General features: G+C 33.4%; 2 protein-coding genes across 5 annotated transcripts in view; one reads left to right on the forward strand and one right to left on the reverse strand.

Moving 5' to 3' along the window:
- LOC126744633 (proton channel OtopLc-like) overlaps positions 1-16,289 on the forward strand; it is a 50,861-nt gene that overhangs the window by 22,347 nt on the left and 12,225 nt on the right. The gene's annotated exons all lie outside the window — the stretch shown is intronic.
- LOC126744632 (neprilysin-4) lies at positions 1,149-16,258 on the reverse strand. 4 transcript variants are annotated; one of them, XM_050452133.1, is made up of 13 exons: positions 15,652-16,258; positions 15,159-15,593; positions 13,655-13,830; positions 11,641-11,847; positions 11,315-11,461; positions 11,123-11,261; positions 10,885-11,066; positions 9,300-9,497; positions 9,140-9,247; positions 2,785-2,884; positions 2,578-2,726; positions 2,305-2,524; positions 1,149-1,479 (listed from the first exon to the last, which is right to left on the reverse strand). In XM_050452133.1, exons 2-13 carry the CDS (start codon positions 15,587-15,589, stop codon positions 1,470-1,472), a joined length of 2,067 nt encoding a protein of 688 aa, XP_050308090.1. In that variant the 5' UTR covers positions 15,590-15,593; positions 15,652-16,258; the 3' UTR covers positions 1,149-1,469. The 4 variants fall into 4 exon arrangements, with proteins under 4 accessions (XP_050308090.1, XP_050308087.1, XP_050308088.1 ...); XM_050452130.1 differs by having other exon boundaries at positions 1,150-1,479; positions 15,159-15,597; XM_050452131.1 differs by having other exon boundaries at positions 1,151-1,479; positions 2,293-2,524; positions 15,159-15,597.

Genomic DNA, 16,289 nt, shown 5'->3' on the forward strand with positions numbered 1-16,289 from the left:
GCACCAGGGAAGACCAAAAGTAACCATGAATTTTAACCACCTGCCTTTGGCCCACCTGAACCGGGGAGCCAAAAGTACCGGCAATTACAATAATTACACCTGCAGATGGCCCCCCCACAGAGCTCTGCAACCGCGCCAATACCTACTCTAAGATTCAATACCGAATCTTATCGAGGGTTTCATATTTTCCAACCCTGCCACGCCCTTATACGGAATGCGTGATCGTACAGCTCCAGGTATGACGGTCACTTCATACCGATCGTGCTCCAGGACTTTGCTGATCCTGTAAGGTCCTCGCCACTTCGGCAAGAGTTTCCTGCTGGTCCCAGTATTTGGAGACGCTGTAAGTCGCAACAGCACTAAATCATCCTCCACATACTGATGTCCAGGAATCCTCTTGGAGTCAAATCGTCGTTTTTGCTCAGCCTGATGATTCTCGGCGAGTCTTAACATTTCCGCTCGGATAGCTGTCACATCCAGCGGTTCCTCTTCAACTGATAAAATCTTGGTACCTGAAACTCGAAAACCCATTAGAGCCTCGCTCGGTGATACGCCAATTGCTTTATTAAGGGTGCTATTTAAACCCAGCTGTAAATCGGTAATGTTGTCATCCCAGTCGTTATTATTTTTATTACCCCCCCCCCCCCATGGATGGATGCGTAATCATTAACTGAATTTAACCATTCGTTAACGTCATTTACCAACGGATCGAATTCAGCAATAATGTTGTTATTAATGAAAATGTTACTTACTCCACCTCTTCGGCTTACCAACAACCTGTCAATTCCAGCCACTACGGTCTCACCCATTTTCGAGATGCTTTCAGCCAAAGCACTCGAAGATGTTCCAGATGAGGAGTACCTTCTAGGGTTGCTCCTAGAGCGGTGATGTCTATCATGCTGCTGAGGCTGACCGTCTCTTCGAGAACGCCTTCCGCGAGCCACCCTATTGTCTTCCACCCTCGACTCAACGCCTTCTCTACTAGAAGAGCGGCTTGAGCCTCGACGACGATGACGTACCAGGGCTCTTTCGTCACGTCGATATTCGCGGCGCTCATAGTCTTCCTCGTAACGCGGCATTTTCACATACACAGTTTTTTTTTTTTTTTTAGTTTTTAAATAAACTAACACGGCGCGCAAGCGTATAATCCCACTTCTGATGTCAGAAATATAGAAAAATAAAACCCAACTTTTAAAAAAAAATTACAATTTTAATTACAATTTAAGATTTAAAAATAAAATGAACAAAAGCAAACAAAATATAAAAGTCACCGGGATCGACTTAAACTTTCAATAGTCAAAGCCAATCTGTCTTTCCCTTCAATGCCCGCGTGTATTTCCTTTTCCCAAATTATGCTGAGATCGATATTCCCTTTCATAATATACCGTTGACCTGGACCACGATGACGACGGTACCAAGTCAGGCTATATGCACGTGATCCGAGACGTGATCCTTATTCGGCATATTTCTTACAGTACACTAGAAGGAGTAGAGTGCAAGGACTACTTATCAAAACTAGGTGAAGCAAATGATTTTTGTATTAATACTATTAAAAAAATAATTTTTGTATACGAACATTAATGTTACATTATGTGTGAATGAAAAAAAAATTATTACTGCATCTACCTTATGTTTTTTGCTTGACCAAAGTGCACCATGGATTTTTATGCAATGGTCTTGAACTGATTTTTTGGTTAAGTAGATATATTAAATTGTCAAATGCCATTTTGTACTAAAAGACATAAACAATAGCCGGACATATTTAAAGACGCAAATTTATAGTTAAAAAAATAAAAATTGTAAAAAGTGGTCCAAAGTACAACAATTTTCCTACTGGCATAAAAAATAAGACTTTTACCCAATATAATTTTCATACAAAGACTAAAATTTAAATATAATTTTAGCGCAAAAACTAAAATCTGTATATGAAATTGTCAAGACTCAATTTTGATCCAAAAACTGCGATTCAAGGATAATTTTTCCGTTGAAATTGCAACTTAAATAAAATTCTGCCTTGAAAATTGATATTTAAATTTAATTTTAAGATTTATATATAAATTTATTCTTAGAACTGACCTTGAAATACGATTTTGACATGCAACCTGAGATATAAATATAATTTTGTTATTAACATTTAAATACAATTCTCACTTGAATTTTGACATGAAAGCTTATTTTTATATGGAAAATTTCTTCGCAATTTGTTAATTTTAAACCATTTTATTGCGACAGACCGCTAAAAAATCCCAATATAATAAATTCAATATTCCTTTTAGTACAATTATCTACTACCTAAGAAACTACCATATTGTACACTTTTTATCCGGGTTCATCGGGCTATTCTTGGGGCAATTGAACTCCCTCGAAAAATCCTTAGAGTTGCTGAGCACCCCAATAATACGAAAAATCCCGGGGGAATGCACCGACGTTTTCATTCGGTTTTTGGCTTCTTCGACTTTCTGTTGTCCGCACCACACTTGCGCGAAATTTAGGAAGAATAATTGTTTTCCCGTTAAGTTCATACCTAAAGAACATCAATATAACATGATCAAATGTTGATATTCAACGAGTTCGTACCTGGAAGGATCTCATCGGCTTTTGGGTTGTTTTTCAGCCAGGTTTTATATGCTCTGAAAGACTCTTTTATTCCGCCGTTGTCCGCGATATTTTCACCTTGGGTCATGTAACCATCGATGGGGGCCTTTATTTGTGGTAGCATGTACTGACTATAAACCGAATTCATTATTATTATTATTATTATTAGTACAGGATCAGGTAATATACCTGTACTGATCTATCATGCACTGAGCTTTATCATAAAAATTCCTAATGGATGTTACCCTCCACCACATCATAAGATTTCCTTGGGCATCGAATAATCGTCCTTAAAAGTAAATTGTTATGCAATAAATAAAATCCAATTGCGTGAATAATCCAGGGGAAGTTTATTCCATTAGATATGGACTATCATAAATTTCATTTCATATAGCACAATTCCATGGAAATTCAGGAAAGAACTGATTACAATAGATATTTAGATGCAAAAGTATCCACTAATGGACTTTTTTCCATTAGTGGATAATTTAGTTTTACTGCCTGAGAAATAGACTCTACATACGTGGAAAATGGAAAAAAAAAGTGTTTGACTATTTAAAAATATGAACTTAAAATGCCTGGAAGAAAGGAATAATGAGGTTTACTGCCTGGAACGTCTATAATATAAACAGCAAAATTATAAAATCTTATATTGAATTTATTATTAAACTAATAACATATCTGTTTATTTTATGTAATTGCTCTTGAACCTTTCCAGACTCCTTCAAAAAAACAAAAGTTTTCCTACCTATCTTTAAAAACGACGACCACAACAATTGTAGCGATTATACAGGGTGTTACAGAATAAAATGCTGAAAAGTTCAAATAAAGCCATGTCCTAAACTAAAAATTTATTTAATGTTTTTTGACTAATAAATTGACCATGCACAAAAATGTCTTAATTTTTTTTCCGCGGTCAGCGCATATCGGACGAAAAAAAGTCAACAAATCAAATTTGCCCTAAAATGAATGGGGATTATAAAAATAGTTTTTATTTTACGGAAAAGCAGTGGCGTACATAGGTACGTTCCTGTACGAACGCCACTGGTTCAAAAAAATCCCCTACATCGAAAAAAGGCTGTTCATACTCAGAGGGTGTGTGCTAAATTTCACATATTTATGAAATCTAGAAAGTTATTAAACTTAGTATCTAGGCTTAAATTGTGGCTTATTTTACTGGATGTCCAGGAAGTCTACAAACTTTACCTTTATCGTCAATATTTTTTAATAAAAAAAGTACACCACTGCATTTATTTAAAATAAATTTAATTTTTTTAATCTTTGTATCATTTTTTTAATTTTATAATTATATCAATCTTATTTGATACAATTATTGTGTTTCATACACGTTAATACATTTTTTAATATTTTCTAGATTTCTCTGTGTATGATATTCCATTATTACAGTATAAGATATACAGTGCACTTTTTATCTCGGGTCATAGGGTTTTACGTGTAATATTTTCAACCCCATGTTAGAACCTGTTCTATTTAATCAATAGGATTGAAGTTTCAAAAAAAAAAATTATAAAAAAAATTTCTTACACATTTGGCGAAGCTCACATCAGACGAAAGAAAGAAGCACATATACAAGCAAGATATAGAGGCAAGAATCTTAATGACAAAAATGAAAGTCAGACATTTTCTAGAAAAAGATGAAAATAGCAGAATAACAGCCGGAAAAAAAGAAACAATTACAAAACACAAAGTTAAGAAACAGAAGCGGCTGTTAAATGATACGCTTCTGAATCTTCACAAAAAGTTTACAGCTTTATACCCTAATTTTAAAAAGTTGAGCTATTCGACATTTTGCAAGTTTGGATTTTGTCTTCCAATTATAAGAATAGAGAGACGTGTTTGTGCAAACAGCATGCAAATATGGGCCTTATATTGGAAAGTCTTAAGAAATATTCCATTATTAACGAATCAAGTATGAATGAGGTAATAAAACGTATTTGCTGTGATCAATTTCCCAAAGAATTATGTTTGGAACGGGCATGTGAGCGGTGCAAAGATACAAACGTTAATTTTAATCATTATGAAAAAAACGAACAAATATCCTATCAAACGTGGGCTATTCAGAGACATGAAGTTGATATTAAGGGTCAGCAAAAAATATGTTCGAAGACCGTCAAGTTAACGAAAATTTGCACCAAAGAAGAACTAGTGAATATTTTTAAAGCCACGTTAAACGGATTTATGCAACATATTTGTAACATAAATCACCAGTACGCTGCAATTGATTTAGTTAAAAAGTCACTGTCGGATACAACAGTATTAATCCACATAGACTTTTCATAAAATTATGTCCTAAAATATGCTTCCGAAGTTCAGGCTTCTCACTTTGGGCGTCAAAGCAGCAAATTAGTTTGCACACCTGTGTTATCTATTATGGTGGCGATATGATACCTGAGTCTTATTGCACCCATTCTAACTGTTTAAGACATGACCCTGCTGCGATTTGTGCACATTTAGAGCCGCTATTACAGAAAGTAAAAAAAAATTTCCAAATTTAAAAACCATTCATTTTTGCAGCGATGGGCCGTCGACCCAGTATCGCAATAAATCAATGTTTTACCTAGCGTCTTCACATCTAACAAAAGTACTTAACGTTGAAAATATGGTGTGGAATTTTAGTGAAGCTGGAAAAGGTGCGCCAGATGGTGTCGGCGGGCGCTTGAAGCGCACTGCGGATAGCTTAGTAGGAAGAGAAAAAGATCTATCCACTTTGGAAATACTGATTTAAGAACTTAAGCAAGCTTGCAAAGGCATCCACATTATACCGATTGGTGACCAAAACTTTATCGAAATGGACAAACTGGTTCCAAATGACATTCCAAGTTTTAAAGGAAAATTGCGAGCCCACCAGTTTGTATGGCATCGTACTGAACCGAACACCATCTATGTTAGAAGGCTAAGCTGCCAAAATTGTCATACAACTTGCAGTCACTACGACTTGGGCAAATTGGTGTACAAATCTCATAATATTTTGGAAGATGGAAAGGATGATGATGACGACGATAATTTCTGGTCACCAGTTCACGAACGCCTACAATACAATGACATTTATGGATCTGACAGTGATACAAGTGATGATATACTACTTTCAAAAATTCAAAAAGACCAGATTCACCAGTTTAAAAAAAATATGTTTGTTGTTGTGAAACTGTTGGGAAAAAAAATTTATCGACATTATGTGGCGCGTATATTATCCGTAGATTCAAACAAAGAATATACTGTTAAATTTTTCAAAAAAACTGGAACTAAAACGTTTGAATATCCAGAAGTACCAGAAATAGCTGTCATTGAAGAACAGGAAATTCAAATGGTATTTGATATATAGATCCTCCTGAGTATCTTAAGAAGAAAGACGGATACCTTTTTAAAAATTTAAGCTTGATCCCAAACTTGTTTTAGCAAATAAGTTTTGTTTATAACATTTTTATAAATTATATAAGATTACTTACTTTCTTATTGTCAGTTATAAAAATCATTAAAAGAATAAAGTTTCATTTTGAATCATGTTTTTTATTTAAATCTATTAAAATGCATTAATTTTATAATTTAAAACTAAAATGTTTGTACTAGCAAGAAAATAGATCATGTCCGTGGTCATGGCATGTCACGTCGGTGTTTCACCCAAATAATTTTTTTGAAAATTTGGCCAAAATATATTTTATTCAGCTCGACCACTATGGTCATTCTATAAACTAATTTACTTTTATTGGATTTATTCATCAAAATCACATTTTAAAACGAATTTATTTAATTTCAATTGTACTAGTATTATCCGGTCATTTTTTAAGAATAACCCATACATCTTCATATAGATTCCCTATTTGTTATTCTCTGTATCGCATATCTTGTGAAATCGTGTAAAAATCAAATAAATTAAATAAAATAAATTAATATTAGATTAAAATGTTAAAAAATAATTAAAATTATATATACAATAACAAAAATAAAATTGTGATAGTGCACTAGGTAAGAACCCGTGGTAAACTAGAGCAATTTAAGTCGCAGTCCATTGAAATGTGGTTGAAATTTCTACCTATAACATATATTGGATTTTGCATCCAAATATTTGATCTAGTATGCAAAAGATCTTATGTGACTAGCTTGAAAGCGAGAGATGTGAAAATACATATGGAACAAAAAAAAATGACTAATATTTTGTTATTTAAAAGTTTCCATAGAAAACCAACTGAATGCTGCCCTCTACATAAAGCCAAAGGCACACCTTTAACAATGTAAAAAGTAAAGTTTGATCCACTCCTTGCTGAGAATAGATATAGTCCTCTTAGTGAGCCAGATTCTTCAGAAACGGCATCTCTGAACTCTTTTCAGATTTTATGCTGTTGAGCAATATTTAATCTAATAAAGCAATGAAATAAAAGCTTTATAGTACAAGAATTTTTAAATAGGAAGAAATCTGTTAGATGCTAAGCCCAGATCAGAGATCGGAGATTTTTTTAAATTTTAATTGTTTGAGGAATAATAAATGATACACCACTTTAATACGTTCAGACTAATATTATTTAAGCAACACCAATTGGCAACAAAGTCGAGATTATGATAATTATTATGATCTATGGTTATAATACGGACATGAACAAGACAAAAATCGGGGGTCATATTCAAATTTTAATAAAGCGGTGATAAAGAAATAATTACTACAGATAATTCGAAAAATTGAGAAACGCTGACATTCATATGATCCGACGTAATCTCTCTGAGAGAAAATCTTCTTTAGGATGAATAGCACACAACTTCTACGCAGTATCTGCTTGAGATGCTGCATAGATAACGGTGTGTGACTGGAATTACAAAAATTGATGCTGTTTAAATATATAAATTTCTTTCTTAGAAATTATTGACTCTTTAGAGCACCAAGGAAAAAAAATTCTGCGCCTCTATTGATTATCAAGCGCAATTGCTATGATGATTGTATGTACTATCTTATAAAAAATGTCATATGAAAATAATTTAGTTTAGGACACCAGTCACCTTACTTATCTGGAAAATTCGTTTTTCTAAAGTTAAGCCTAAGTTGGTTGTACTGATTGAAAGACGACTGGTGTTATTAATTTTAGAATTTTTGTATTTTTATTTATCCTTACTTTTTAAGTATCATTAGTTTTTAAAATAAAATATTGATTAATTCATCATCATATTTGTTATTGCTTATTTAATTTTGATATAATTATATACATGTATATTAATAAATATTTAATACAAAAACAGTGCTATTAGATTGAATATTATGAATGAACAACAGTGATTTTTCAAAAAAATTTTATCAAATATTTGAGCTGTAGTAATCGAGTTTAAAAACTAGATGTAAATCCCATGTCAACTTTTTTAAATCCCGAAATTTTCTTACTTTTGTAAAAAAGTAATAGTATATTATATACGTATATTCTACAATTTAATAAATATATCTTGACCATATACGGTTGATTAATATACCAAAACCAAAAATTTACCAGAAAGTCGTTGAATAAATATATATTTAACGATAATAATATATGATGTATTACTTCGGTATGATGGAAAATTATTTTTTCCTTTAAGATTTTAACCCCCTATAACTCAAACGTTAAGGCGTTTACCATAGTTTTATTTAAACTTTTTTTTTAAATTACTTAAGGATTAACACCCTTAAAGATCAGCATCTTCGTCTTTAACACCCTATTTCGTATAATTTACTATATATTTTACATTATATTGGATTAATTACCTGTAAGGTAGTTTAATGCAAATAAATAAAATACCAATTCCAGTAAGTCCTTTATCGCGTGCAGAAGTCAACTGGAAACTTTTAATTCATCGATTTTCTTGATTTTTTTAATAGAAACTGAAGAACATTCCAAAAAAGCTTGTAAAACAAAAATCAAGACATTTTAAATTTTAAAAATTTGTATCTCACATTGAAAATAGAAGAAATGATAATGTCTTTCAGGCATTGATTTAACTAACTTTTTATACAGGTTTAAACGCTTAGAATACACACCTGAAACCACTATTGTTCCTTTTATATATCAATAATATCTGTTCAGTAGAAATCAGTGGCCATTTAACTCTCTTTGCTGATGATACTAGTATCTTGCGCCATCATCCCGATTGTCTTGTGTTGCACATTAATATCAATAATAATTTGCAAAACGTAAAGATTTGATTCGATAGCAACTTACTTTAACGTATTAACTTTGAAAATCACAGTGTTGCCTTGTTAAGAAGAGTGTCTTCCGGTTGTTTTACCTTAGGGGCTATTTCTAAGGATTTGGATCAAAGTACAATGAGAATGGCATTTTTTTTAAATAACCTGAGATATGGTCTTCCCATATAGAGTATTTACCTACGAGTATTTTAAGCTCTGTTCATTTTACAAAAAAAAAACCATTCAAATCATGTACAATGTTGGATTGAGGGACTCATGCAAGCCTGTATTTTTTTTTAGAAATAAAAATTGATCTCTAAAACACCCTGGGTATATTGAGGGTGGGACTATCAAAAAAATAAATAAGACTTTAATGGCTCTCACCCTTATCGTCGAATCCATGAGTTATTTCGTGTCCAATTACGACCCCTATGCCTCCAAAATTTAACGCTTTTGGAAAATGTTTATGATAGAAGGGCGGCTGCAAAATGCCTGAAATTGTACTTTTTTTTTTCCAAATACACATAAAAAATCAAAAATTAACCAGCAGGAAACATAATTTGATTTTTATTTCTACTATAATAAGCGTTAACCACGGCCGGTGAGGTACTCCATAGAGTTCTGTTCACTTCTGATCCCAACCTCTTTTGCTCAGCTCGGCTCAGATGCCTCAAGATGCTCAAGACGTTTTCGAAAAACGTCTCTTCCTGAATGTTTACGTCGTAGTATCTTGCGGCAAGCTCTGAAAAGCACAAATCAAATGTATGAAATATCACTATTTCATGCGTTATATGGCAACAATGCTTGCATGATTAACCTCGAGCTTTTCCGATTGCTGGTCGATACCCTTATAGACCGCCAATGAGCAAAACCTGTTAACAAAGCAGTGTTGCCATGGATGAAAAATTTATTTTAATTTAAATTCTACCAAGAGTATATTTTATAACAATAAAACTATTAAACAAAACTGATAATTGATATTTGATGACTTTTTTTGAAATCATTGTTTCTGTCTTATAATATTGCTCATTTTTAGATCTTGCTTAAGGCTAAGAACTTTACACCTAAACTGCCTGGAATAGTTAAATAGTTCTAATTTAAAAGTCATTAATAGCTCAATTAATTAGTCGAGGCACTTGAACCATATGTCATGACAATCAAACTGTTGCTATTGCTTGGAAGTTTCCCAATAGTGCAAATAAATGTCGAGATATCGACCTCCAAAGTTTGCGATTTTTCATTTTTCGGGTAAATGAAAATTTTTTTTTTTTAATTCGAACTATCTATACCAGCGGCTTGCTCCCATCACCTACATCACGAAAATACCGGGTTAAAATTAGATTCGATCAGAAATAAGCGAATGAGAGCACTTTAAAAATTCGAAAAAACGGCATTTTTCGACCTCGTTTTTGATCCCAAAATTGGGCCCTAAAAATGCGAGATCTCAGCTAATGTAAGAGCTATGACCTTGCAGATGGTTTCGTTGGATTCAGAAGGCCGAAAAACTCAAAACCGTTGCAATTTTCCCAACAGTACAAACAGAAGCCGAGATATCGACCTTCAAAGTTTGCAATTTTTAATTTTTTAAGTATACCCACCCGTATCGAATTTTTTAAATCAAAAATTGATTTTTTTCGAATTCGAAGTAAACATACTAGCGGCTCGCTCCCATCATTCACATCACGAAAACAACGAGATTCAAGCAGAACTGAGGGACTGAGAGAACTCGATTAATTATTCCAGGCAGTTAAGCCATATTTTTTAACAATAAAACTGCTGAACAATTTTTCTTAAAATAATCGTTTCTTTCCTCTACTATCGCCCAATATTTCAACAATTTTTAAGATTTTTCCAGGCATTCTTTCTTAAAAGAATATTTGCTAGAAAAACCTTTGAACTATCTAGGAAAAAATAATCAGTTACAACCAACTACCTGAAAGTATCATAATATGACATCTAACAAAAATGCAGGATACCAATTCGAAAATTTTAACTATTTCTTCCAATATGTGGCAACAATGTTTGCACGGTCAGCGACGAGTCTTCCCGACCCCTTATTGGCCGCTGGTGACAAACAATATACTTACGTACAAAGGCGGGGTTGCCATTATTCCGATAGAGAAACTCACCAGTTTTATTTAAAGCAAAATCAGGAAATCCAATTTTTAAGTCCATTTTGTCGATTTTCATCCGGGCATATTCTTTGGTATGAGGATCCAGCCACGTGCTCTCTTTCAATATGTCCTTGAAAGATGCCATTAAATCCTGGGTCATTCTAATTGTGTCATCTTTACTGGACTCATCAAAATATCTTCAAAAAAAAAAAAAAAAATTCAGGTTTTATTATCCAGAAAATGCTTTGTTTACCTTTGTACAAAAAGCGATCCAATGGCCATACCCATATGAGTATTCACTTGACTAACGCAAAACTGCCATCTTTGCGGCTGCTTTTCCCTTCCGAATAAGACGAAATTAAATCTCTGTTTAATTTCCAGAAATCTTGAATCTGGATCACCCAAAGCAGATTAATAATATTTCCATAATATTTCATCGAATTACCTAAATTATTAAGGCGATGGCGAACGAAACGCCATATCAGATAATTCTGGATAGTTCGGTGGCTTGTGGTGCTTAGCAATGGCACCAGGTCCAGAAGGTACTTCACGCAATAAACAGCAACAGGAGTGCGAAGACTTATATTAGGACCTAGAATTTATGACTTTTTTATCAATATTTTACTCGCATGTCCAACGTCAAGGCAAAAATCACACCAACGTTCACATACTCTATTTAATAACAGACCAACGTTGATTGTGATTTAGGTGACCAAAACGTCATGGCATGAAACCTCTTCTATATCGACCTATTGCAACGGTTTGTTATACCTAAAATGATATCAAAATAGGTCTTCCACTCGTACTGTGGAAAAAACAAGGTCATAGACGACAGGTCAGTCTTAAGATAAAAGTCGCTAACGTTTCTTCTCTCTTCGGTTGTTGCCATGATATCTGCCAATTTAGTTTCGAAGTCTATCAAATCATTAACATCGTTTTCTATGTCTACTAGTTCAGCTCCTAGTAATTGCACAGTACCTACAATTAAAACTACAATGTTGAACTGGTTTGTTATTACCAAAAGTTAAGTCGAGTTTATAAACCTTTTAACGAGTGTTCATGTGAAATATTGGATATACGCATCTAAACTTGACGGCTCCGTTGAATATACCGGTCGGACAAACGGAGGTCTTGGGTGCGGATTAATGTATTAACTTGTAATAACAAGTCACAAGTTAACAAAAGAGTGATAGCGTTTCTTCTAATTCCTTCTCTACCAACTAGAGTCTGATCCAAATGAAGTGTAGAAAAGGTCAAGTGCAAGAGGGAACTGACAGGAATTTCAAAGAAAGGGTGGAATTTCAACAAAACCTTAACAAGGCTAAAGATCTTCTGATAAAATGACTTCAACTTCCTGGAATAAATTAATAATTTCATTCTTCCAGGCAGTTGAAACAAAAGATGAAATTTCGACAAAACCTTAACAAGACTAAAGATCTTCTGATAAAGTTACCCCAATTGCCTGGAATAAATTATCAAGTTCATTCTTCCAGGCAGTTGAAACAAAAGATGGAATTTCAACAAAAAACCTTAACAAGACTGAAGATTTTCTGATGAAATGACCTCAACTTCCTGGAATAAATTATTAATTTCATTCTTTCAGGCAGTTGAAACAAAAGACGGAATTTCGACAAAACCCTAAGAAGATTGAAGATCTTCTGATGAAATGATTTCAACTGCCTGAAATAAATTATTAATTTTATTCTTCCAGGCAGTTGAAACAAAAGATGGAATTTCGACAAAACCTTAACAAGACTGAAGATCTTCTGATGAAATGATTTCAACTGCCTGAAATAAATTATTAATTTTATTCTTCCAGGCAGTTGAAACAAAAGATGGAATTTCGACAAAACCCTAAGAAGATTGAAGATCTTCTGATACAATTATTTCAACTGCTTGAAATAAATTATTAATTTCATTCTTCCAGGCAGTTGAACCAGAAGATGGAATTTCAACATAATCTTAAGAAGACTAAAGATCTTCTGATAAAATGACCTCAACTTCCTGGAATAAATTAATAATTTCATTTTTCCAGGCAGTTGAAACTGAAGATGGAATTTCGACAAAACCTTAACAAGACTGAAGATCTTCTGATAAAATGACCTCAACTTCCTGAAATAAATTAATAATTTCATTCTTCCAGGCAGTTGAACCAGAAGATGGAATTTCAACATAATCTTAAGAAGACTAAACATCTTCTGATAAAATGACCTCAACTTCCTGGAATAAATTAATAATTTCATTTTTCCAGGCAGTTGAAACTGATGGAATGATGGAAAAGATGGAATTTTAAGAAAAGCTTAAGAAGATTGAAGATCTTATGATGAAATGACTTCAACGAGAGTGTAGCAGAAGGGGCTTTCTGTTGCATATTAATGCATGTATATTTCGGCCCCCGAAAAAGAAACTTGTCGAGGGTGTATATTTTTATTATGACGCATTATCTTAAAGATAATGTACTAAGAACATTTCAAATTTCACCAAATTGACCAATGAAAATGGATTTTAGAAATTTGTCAGTTGATGCGTCATTTGTCGTTCATCTTTCTGGTCTCTAAATGGAATGAGGTTATGTTCACGGCATCAAATTTATAAACTGTTCTACAGTGTACTATTGTACTAGAAAAGTGGACTTATGGTTACAAGGGTTTCTACTCTTTGGCTTCTTCAGGTCTTTTTGGATTTCTGTTAAAGCCAATGAGATAAAACGGCAGTCATCATCAAGACATAGAGGAATTTTTAAGGCTTTAAACTGCTTTTTAGCTTTCACAAACGATTTACTTACCCATAATTAAGGTTTTATACGCACTGACGTATTTAATATTTTTGGGATCGGTAAAATATTCCCTGGTCGGCAGTCCCAAGGTTGTCTGATCTACATGGACGATATATTGATTTGCGTTTTTCATATCAGGTCCAATCCACTGGGATATAAGTAGATCATTGTTTATGAGTCGAAGCCTGTAAAAAAAATAAATAAATAGATCATTTTTGGCACAGACACTCGCTCAATTTATTGGTGCTATAGTTTTCCTATAGCAATATCTAACAATAAATCTAGACCAAGAATATTATCTTGTATTTCTTTATCTTTCTCTATGTCTTCATCATCTGTTCCTATTCCTTTCTATCATTTCTAATATTGTCAAAAGATTATCCGTTTAAAACACTAGTTTAGGTGACATTGAAAATAAATGGATGATCAGTTTTCTAGTATGACTCAATGGTTCATCTCTAAAGATTTCCCTTCAACAATTATCACAGTATTTCGATCAGTTGATAATTGTTCTTCTTTTTATCTTTATTTGGAAGCTTTATTAGTTCTGCGTAAAAGATACAATCACGTATAGTCATGAGAGACTAGAGTACATTATCCTCTATTCTCTTTATACCTGCCTGAATATTTTGTCACTGTTTTATCCGCTAGTGCTTTTGAAGATGATTGACTTACTGCTTCAAGCTGACTTATAGTCAGATATAGGTCAGAGACCATATTGTCAAGATACTCTAGTGGAAACATAAGTGGATTGTCTCATTTTAGTAGAAAATGAGATTTAGAACATTTATCCATATGGCACATACAACGCAAATCATCACATTGCGATACGATAAATTCTTCAAGTCATTTAATTGTTGATCAGTGTAATGGAGAATGTCACTGGTATGAACCTTTTTTGAATCTCTTTGAAGCCTTGGTGATTTTGCATGTAATATGCACGCTACGAAAGCACAGTAACTAGAACAAAACGTACATTAATATAACACTCATAATGGAAATCATCTGCATATTTGCTTAATTTCCATTCATTTGTTCATCTACATTAAGATACTGTAAATTTATTATTACAGTTTTCTCTAAATCATTTGATCGTTAATTAGTTTCATGGAGAACGTCACTAGTGTAGACCTCTTCAGTCTTTTTCATGCTGTGTTGATTTTGAGTGGAATATTCCAGATACAAAAACCAAGTAAGAACAGCAAAACGTGCATTAATATGGCACCTACAACGGAAATCATCTACCTATTTGCTCAATGTTCATTTATTTGTTCATCTACATTAAGTTATTATAACAGTTTGCTTCAAATCGTTCGATCGTTAATTAATTCAATGGAAAACATTTTCAAACTTTTTGAAGCTTTGGCGATTCTGTGTGAAATATCCAACTAATAGAGCAAAGTAAGAAGAGCAAAAAGTACATTCATATGGTACCTGCAACAAAAATCCTCTACATGTTAGTTCAATGGCTGCCTGTATCAACTAACGAATATGACCTACTTAAATATTTTACCTAGCAAGCAAACGAAATAGATCATATCTTCTTTCAGTCCAATTCTGGGATAACATCGGCCACCCTCCAAGAAGTTCAATTACACTCAGTAAAGGCCGACTACTTTTTTTCAAAATCGTTGCTTCATCCATACAGGAGGCATAGAATAATTTGGCTTTTACTGAGGCCTCCATAGTGTTGTTAGGAACCACGCCGCTATGAAATAAGTAATCCAGACTAATGGGCTCTGCATTATTCGTTGAGATTGCTGGAACTTCCGATCGGTCTTCCAGAATTTCCTTTAGGACGTGATCTAGGTTTTCTCTAATGATCTCGAACGTATCAAATGAGGATCTGTCTGGAGGGATCTTGAAGTATTTTTTCCAGTTCCCACACGCATATCCGTAAAAGTCGTTGCAAGGGTTTATTTTGTTGTTCATATATTTTCGCATGATCCTACCTTAAAATCAGTAAATATGATCTGCACATGTGACTTAATGACTAAAATACTTACTTTGTAACTCTCTTACTTCCTGTTTATTTAGATGACTATTCCAATAAAGCTCATGCTCGTCATTACCACTACAATAATCATTTTCAAAAGTACCATTCAAAACGGGCTTTTCGGGATTTGTTATGTTCACATTTACCACTAGTATGGTCTTATCCGCTTCAATATCATTCTCGTTAGTATCATTTTCTTGCTTGATGTCAGGCCTTATTGGTAGTAAAGTGGTTGAAGGGGTTGTATCGTTCAAGAAGCTATCGTTACCCATAACTACATAGTCACTAGTATCGATAGCATCTTGATTAATCAGGATCTTGTAGCAAAGTTCCGACTTAGGTCCAAATATCTGGCAATTGATTTTTCTTTTCTGACGTATCTGTGGATTCTTGAAATATATCGCCATCTCCGGAAGAAATACGGTCTTCGAATCACGAAGAATGTCCCTGTGATCTTCGTGGTCTAGAATTTCAGTTTTGTCAAATTGGTCATATGTTTTAATGTAGAACCCTGTAGAGTGTCTTAATAATAGCAGAATAAAGAAAGTTTGCATTTGAATTGGTTTAACAGGGAGGAGCATTTTTTAAAAAATATTTAAAGTAAAGTGTTTGGAATATGTTAGTCATATGCCAAAAACGTTTAGGTTA

This window comes from Anthonomus grandis, chromosome 14 (genome assembly GCF_022605725.1).
Source record: "Anthonomus grandis grandis chromosome 14, icAntGran1.3, whole genome shotgun sequence".
Classification (NCBI taxonomy): domain Eukaryota; kingdom Metazoa; phylum Arthropoda; class Insecta; order Coleoptera; family Curculionidae; genus Anthonomus; species Anthonomus grandis.